The sequence below is a fragment of the Dipteris shenzhenensis genome, chromosome 3 (genome assembly GCF_047967505.1).
Source record: "Dipteris shenzhenensis isolate YYH24624 ecotype China chromosome 3, Dip_SZ_1.0, whole genome shotgun sequence".
In the NCBI taxonomy this organism is placed as follows: Eukaryota; Viridiplantae; Streptophyta; class Polypodiopsida; order Gleicheniales; family Dipteridaceae; genus Dipteris; species Dipteris shenzhenensis.
This window is the reverse complement of record NC_141598.1, coordinates 18,056,277-18,063,477: the sequence shown is the minus strand read 5'-3', so window position 1 is coordinate 18,063,477 and position 7,201 is coordinate 18,056,277. Positions and strand designations below refer to the sequence as shown.

Sequence of the window (7,201 nt, the reverse complement as noted above, 5' to 3'; positions counted from 1 at the left end):
CACCCACACCCATGTACAATGTTTAATTTGACACCATATTACAATAAAATGATCCCAAAAGCATAGGATGCTTTACATCAAAAGAAAATAGACCACTCAAGATAGACTAAAGGTTTTTCTTTAAAAAAATGAAAACAAAAAACGAAATAGATGCAAGGTCACTCAAGCGATTTCTTTAGTGTCTCCATCTTGGATAAATTCATCCTTTTGGAATGAATTAATTCCAGTTCCCTTTGAAGAGGAGCATGAGTTCTCTTTCACTTTTCAATTCCTTGGTCAGACTCGATATTCACTTTTTCTCTTTGGGCATCATTATTGTGGCATAGTTTGTTTGTTTTGGATATTGTCTTTGGGAGTTTTGGCCATATCTTGATAAATTTTGTTTGAATTTAGTTTTGTCTTCAGCAACAACTTTTGCAAGTCAAAAGTGATATTCTTAATACAAGGTAATCGTTGTATCTCTTTTAACATAAATATTAAAAATCATTACTTTTTGAGATTTTGCTTCGTGAGTCATTTGACATAGCTTTGTATACTTCTAATTTTCATAATTGTAGGCTCATGTCTATGGTATTAAATCTCGAAAAGTTGTTGATAAAATAGAAAAGGTCATACCACTAATGTGAAACAAAATCAAGAAAACCAACACAATAAGGCAAGGCATAAGCAAACCAACAAATGAATACACTAAGTCAAGTATAGATTGCTAATAAATCCTAGTAACTCAAACAATCAAATGTAGAATGGATAAGAGGCCACCTTAAGTCTTATAACGATAGCACACAACATAGACCACCTAGAAAGAACATAATATAATCACCTCTAACATACAATGAACAGAGAAAAAGCCAAACTCAAGCATGCAAGCGACAAGCACACAACTAACTTTGTAGAAGTCTGCATTCAGATTTGATCTCTAGATATTGTAGATTCAGAATTCCACACATTAGACTCACCAAGGCAAGTCGATCCAGTTCAATTTTACCCTCCTCTGAATACACCTCACCAAGAACATTACAATGACGTTGGCTACTATAAACACATTGGCGTCACTAATATCCCCAGAAACACACTTCCCTTCCTTGAAGAAATGAAACCCGTTTGCATCTCTAACAAGAATAGTTCACTGCCCTATTTTTGATATCGGTGCAGTGGCTGTATGACAGTCGTTAGTAAACTAGAGATTCTTGATGACACACATGCGTGTCCCTCTGGTGTATCTTGAATAGTACACGTGATGGCTAGCTTCCCATGTGCCTACATAACCCATCTTTCTTTGCATCAACAGATATCTCACGACACCCAATGCAAATCTGTGACATACCCTTCCACCCTCATTTCTAAGCAAAGATCTTCTAGCTTTGCATATATATATTTGCTTTGGGAATGTCTTGTATGCCGCACCAAAAATGAGTGTCACTCCACCCTCCTCGCTTGTTGCATGCTTGTTGTTTGACTGTAATTGCCTCGACCTTCTCTTCCTCCTGCATGTGAGCACCTACATAGATGTTGGACATCAGGACATAAGCTGAAGCATCCTTTTCATCCAATTGCACAGCATGTTCAAAGGCCAATCTTCCAAGCTCCACATTACCCCACTTTCGACAAGCACCCAACACCGCATGCCACAACACAAGATTAGGATGGAAAGGCATCTTCTTCACCATTGCTACCGCCTTGTCTAATTGGCCCGCACGGCCAACAAGATCAATCATGCCAATGTGGTGCTCAATAGTTGGAGTGATGCCAAACACTTTGCTCATGGAGTCAAAATACCTCTGGCCCGTATCCACTAGACCCGTGTGACTGCATACAGTAAGAACAAGGGAGAATGTGACCCCATCTGGCTTTATCCCTTCTCCTTTCATTCTCTCGAGCATATGGAAAACAATTTCACTATCTCCGAGCTGAGCATATCCTGCCATCAGTGCAGTCCACGACATTAAGTCTCGAACTGGCAGCTTGTCAAACACTTCCTGTGCTTTTGCAAGTAAGCAACATTTGGCATACATATCCACCAAGGTATTGCCAACAAAAAGATATCTTTCCAGGCCCTTTCTGGTGATCTCAGTGTGTATTTCTTGGCCCTTGTGTATGGCTCCTATACTACCACAAGCTGTCAAGCTGCATACAAATGTGACAGCATCAGGAGAGAGATCCTCCAGTTGCATCTTGTCAAGACAGTTTAGAGCTTCCTCACCAAGTCCATGCTCAGCATAGCCTGAAATCAGTGCATTCCATGAGACTATGTCTCGACATGGTAGCTTGTCAAATGCTTCCTGTGCTTTCGCAACCCAGCCACATTTGGCATACATATCCACCAAAGTGTTGCCAAGAAAAAGGTCTCTTTCTAGCCCCTTTCTGGCAATCTCGGTTTGTATTTCTTGGCCCATGTCTATGGCTCCTATGCTGCCACAAGCTTTCAAGCTGCAAACAAATGTGACAGCATCTGGACAGACACTGTCTAGTTGCATCTGTTTGAAACAGGTCAGGGCTTCCTCGGCAGGCCCATGCTCAGCATATCCTGCAATCAATGCATTCCATGAGACCTCGTTTCGAACTGGCAGCTTGTCGAACACTTCCCGTGCTTTCGCAAGGTAACCACATTTGGCATACATATCCACCAAGGTGCTGCCAACAAAAAGATCTCTTTCCAGCGCCTTTCTAGCAACCTCAGTGTGCATTTCTCGGCCCTTGTCTATGGCTCCTATGCTGCCACAAGCCTTCAAGCTGCAAACAAGTGTGACAGCATCTGGAGGGAGACCCTCCAGTATCATCTGTTCGAAACAGTTCAGTGCTTCCTCACCAAGTCCGTGCTCAGCATATCCTGCGATCAATGCAGTCCATGATACCTCGTTTCGAACTGGCAGCTTGTCAAATGCTTCCTGTGCTTTTGCAAGCGATCCAAACTTGGCATACATATCCACCAAGATGCTGCCAACAAAAAGATCTCTTTCCAGCCCCTTTCGGGCAATCTCGGCATGTAATTCTTGGCCTCTCTCTGAATCTTTCAGCCTCGCGCAAGCCTTCAATAGGGCCACAAAAGTATACTTGTTAGGATGTACAGAGTCTTCTTGCATTTTCTGGTAAAGGTTAAGGGCTTGTTGTGATTTCCCACATTCAACATAACCCATGATAAGCGATGTCCAAGAATACACATTCCGGTCAACCAACTTGTTAAAAACATGTCGAGCATCACACATGCTACCAACTTGAACCAACATTGGGACGAGGTAGTTCCCAAGACATCTATGATCTTCGAGCTTTCTTTTGCACATGTAGGCATACAAGCGCTTGGTATCCTCTAGATTTTTCTTTGTTTTGCACTTATGCAATACGCATGTAAGGTTGTGAACTGAAGGCAGCTGGGGCATTCGTTCCAAAGACGTGAGTGCCTCCTCTAAGCTGAGCGTTTCCCAACCAGGCTTCTCTCGCAGTTCTTGTGGTTGAGATGCATTCACCTGAGCTCCAGAGCTGAAGCCGCCCTTGCAATACTCCTCTACCAAATCACGGTTTTGGGCCTGAACAATGGATGCTTTGGCATGTTTCTCAAGCATGTCTTTAACCCAACTTGGATTGTACCAGCCGTCAGTCCATAGCGACTCTTTGGTAATCTTATGCTTGAAATCTGGAGATATTGGATTTGTCTGATGTTAAAATTCAGAACAGACTGGTCAGACTAACCATATACAGATTCACCTATGCAAATCATTTGGTTCAGACTCGTCACACACTTACTTTGCTCTTCCGGTTATCCCACCACTGGGAGGGATCCATGAAGAAGTGCTTCCACAAGCGCTCGGTGTCTGAGCTACGTACGAAGCATGTCCACCACAATGAATGAATATGGCCAGAAGTCCTAAAAATCCTTTTTGCCCAACCCGTAAAAACAAGGGCAGAACTTCTTATTCGCTAACATATTAATTACCCATGTAAAAACGTCTTTCGACCGTTGCAAAATACACGAAAGGAGGGCAGTACCTGAACGCGGGCATGTCTCCACCGCAGCGCTACTGTCCTGGGGGGAAGCCATGGGGGATAGCCTACACAGATGAGGCGCCAACAAGTAGGAGTGAGGATCTCCGGTATGGAAAAGAACCCTGCCAGACATACGAAGTATGTTCGGCATCTTCTCAAGGAATGCAAGCTACACCTTACTTCTTTAAAACAAGGTACCACAGTAGACTCAGTGTTATTGTAAATGCACATTGCACGTGAAGGTTTAAGCCAAAGGAGGTGCCACTTGTCACCACTTGTTGTAGAGATTGTTGCTCTTAGAGCAGCTCCCCGCGGAGCTCCACACGCTGGGGAGGGGAATTTCGCATCCCCGCATGTAGAAGAAAGCTTGATTTAAATATTATCTCCATCCTCCAGTGGTTTCAGAGCCTGCACTGTCCCCCTTTCCACCAATGGGAGAGGATCTTTCCTCCGAGCAGTCCAATGCTAGGCTGGAATCTGAGTTTTCAAGCTCTTTGGGCTGGCATTGGACTGCTAGGGAGTCCTGTTGAGCCAGCTCTCCAGCTCCATGGGGCTGCAAATATATCCTGCGAGTAGGGCTCCCCTAGAGCCACTGGATCACGCGGAGAGGCCCTCTTAGATCCTGGTGTTTTATTCATCATGTCTCTGTTGATGTCATTATTTTAGACTCGTTCATGACTGTGTTGATGCCATTATGGGGGCGCAATTGGCACTTTCAATTTTAGTACAACACTTTCAATTTCAATACAACTCAATGTTGTTTTATTTTTAGCTTGCCCTCTTGGTAGCCTTAGCAATGTGGGTAGCCTTAGCAACGTTTCAAATTGAGCAAAGCACAAATTAGGCATTTTTAGAAATTTTGGAAGTGCATTTTCCCTTTTGGACAATATGTTAATACGTGGCTTCTCTTCATTAGCTCCAGTATGGACTTGAATGCAGACTTTAAAGTGGTTAACTCTCTCTCTCCTTTATAAGTCTTCCTACACACCATCTCCACCTTTTCTTGCTCCCCCCCCGAGTATGATTTTTCTCCGAGTTGAAACCCGCGAGCTTAGAGTTCTGAGCTTACTTCCTATGAGATTTCACAACACACCCTTTCTTGGGGAAATAGTACAAGATTTTATAGGATTTTGCCAAGTATGTCGAAGACTAGCAACACTAGTTCATAATCACAAAGCTAAAGCTACATGCAAGTCGTAGAGCAATCCAAATAGTAGCATAGACTATGTTGTCAAAAACATACATAGTGCAATAAACTTTGCACAGAACTTAAGTGTATATAGCATGTTGTTAAATCATACACTATATTAACTTATCATGTTCAAAATAAGACATCATGCACCACAAATGAACGATGTACACCATGACTCATATATATGACTAAAAAAGAAATCCAAGCACTACATGTCCATATCATGATCTCATGTTTATCGTGACTGATATGTTGGCAAAAGACTGTCCATATCATGCTAACATATACTAACAAGGAAACTATGTCCATAGCACATCAAACATAATAAAATATCATGTAGAACAAGTTTCTTAATTCAAATCTTCAAGAGCCTTAACTAAAATATGAAAGTACTTACAGATTAAACCTTTGAAGTGCAGCCAACAACTTGATTTCATCTCTCTCAGTAGGTGATATGAATTGAGCATGAACTCTTATGTGCCTTGCCTTCACTCCTTTGAAGAGCTCTTCAATACTCTTCATCCATGAAGCTGTGCGATGATTTCCTTCCCATACAAAAAACATGTCATTGCTTAAAAAGACCCAATCCTCATCTTCAACTATTTCCCTTTCAAAATCTTCAATGACTTCCACCCATTATCTATCCTAACTTGCCTTGATTTCATCATCAACCATTCTTGTCTCACCATTTGGCAATTTGATAGAATGGATGAAAGAACCCTTTGTAGGTAAATAACCCTTAGTCTCAAAAGCAAGCTTCAAGTTAGAGAGGTCATTTCTTAGTTCTCTAACCTTATTATTCACAATACATCTGCATAAAGGAATTTTGGGTACCAGCTTTGACTTATTTATGGTGGTCAAACCCTCTAGAATGTCACTACCATGAGGCCTTTCTATGCAATCTGGGATGACCTCTGAAGCTTGTTCTTGCCCACTCTTTTGTATCTGTATTGGTGTATTGGAGGTCAAAGGAATAATGGCAAGTGGATTAGCTTCATCAACATTCTCTTCAATAAGCTCCTCCACCACTTGGTTCTGCTCAACGCTTGATGCTTTCTATCTTTTACCTCTTCCTCTCCCTGTAGAAGACACTTGCCTTTTTGGTTTCTGGACATCATGAAGAATATATGAAGATTAATATGTATACAAACATTTATCTATTATATTATCCCAATAAATATATAAAGATTAATAAACCAACCAAAGAAATGGGAGAGATTACTAGACCCATTTGAATCAGTGAAAAACAGTGAATTTATAAAAATAGGAAAAACAATGAATCATAAAAAATTGAACATGGAAACCTCTAAAGAGAATTGCAAAGACAATTAAATACACAAACTATATGTTTGTATCTAATAGTATTTGTGATGGTACTTGAAACTATATAGGTCTATAATCAAGTGTAGATATGTATTTTGAATTAAGAGAAAACACATTTTAATTTGGTACCAGTCTAACAACATATTGCTTTTTGTATGCATAACTTTGGCTCAAATCAAAAGCACTTTTCTTTACAAATCATCCCGCCAGACAGCTCGTTTTAGATACATGGATGCTCATTGTTGGCTCGATTCCATGAAAGCTTTAGATGATCAAGCAAGGAAGCCTCTCAAGTGGGAAGCATAAACAACTCCAAAGACCATTTCGCCAATGAAAGGTTCCAAAGGGATGTTTTTTCAGCTCTCATTAAATAGTGTTTAAAAGGACGAGGAGAAAATGTCTTTAGATTTCATTAGATAACACATTTACTTTCTTTCCATCTAGGCTCTACCCAATTGGACTTTAAATAGACGATTGAAATTATAAGTCAATCTCTAGTAGCTTCAAGAACCCTTTCTCTGGCGAAAGGGTCTAGACACTACATTTTCATCTTCTCAATTGAATCATCATCATTCGAGCTCAAACTTGAAAGCCTCTTGGGTCCAAACATCACTTTTAGCCCTTCATGCCTTGAGCTTTTTTGTGAGCTCCAAGGACCCTTTCGCTAGCGATAGGGTCCTGAAGACTATTCATGGGAATAGAACTAAT

At 41.0% G+C, this 7,201-nt stretch overlaps 1 protein-coding gene across 1 annotated transcript; it reads right to left on the bottom strand.

Annotated features, from left to right (window-relative positions):
- Positions 1–945: 945 nt before the first annotated feature.
- Positions 946–4,598, bottom strand: LOC147903463 (putative pentatricopeptide repeat-containing protein At3g01580). Its single transcript, XM_087399102.1, has 3 exons — positions 3,982–4,598; positions 3,739–3,806; positions 946–3,647 (listed from the first exon to the last, which is right to left on the bottom strand). The coding sequence occupies exons 1-3, from the start codon at positions 4,127–4,129 to the stop codon at positions 1,356–1,358; spliced, it is 2,508 nt and encodes an 835-aa protein (XP_087255228.1). The 5' UTR covers positions 4,130–4,598; the 3' UTR covers positions 946–1,355.
- Between the last annotated feature and the right edge of the window lie 2,603 nt (positions 4,599–7,201).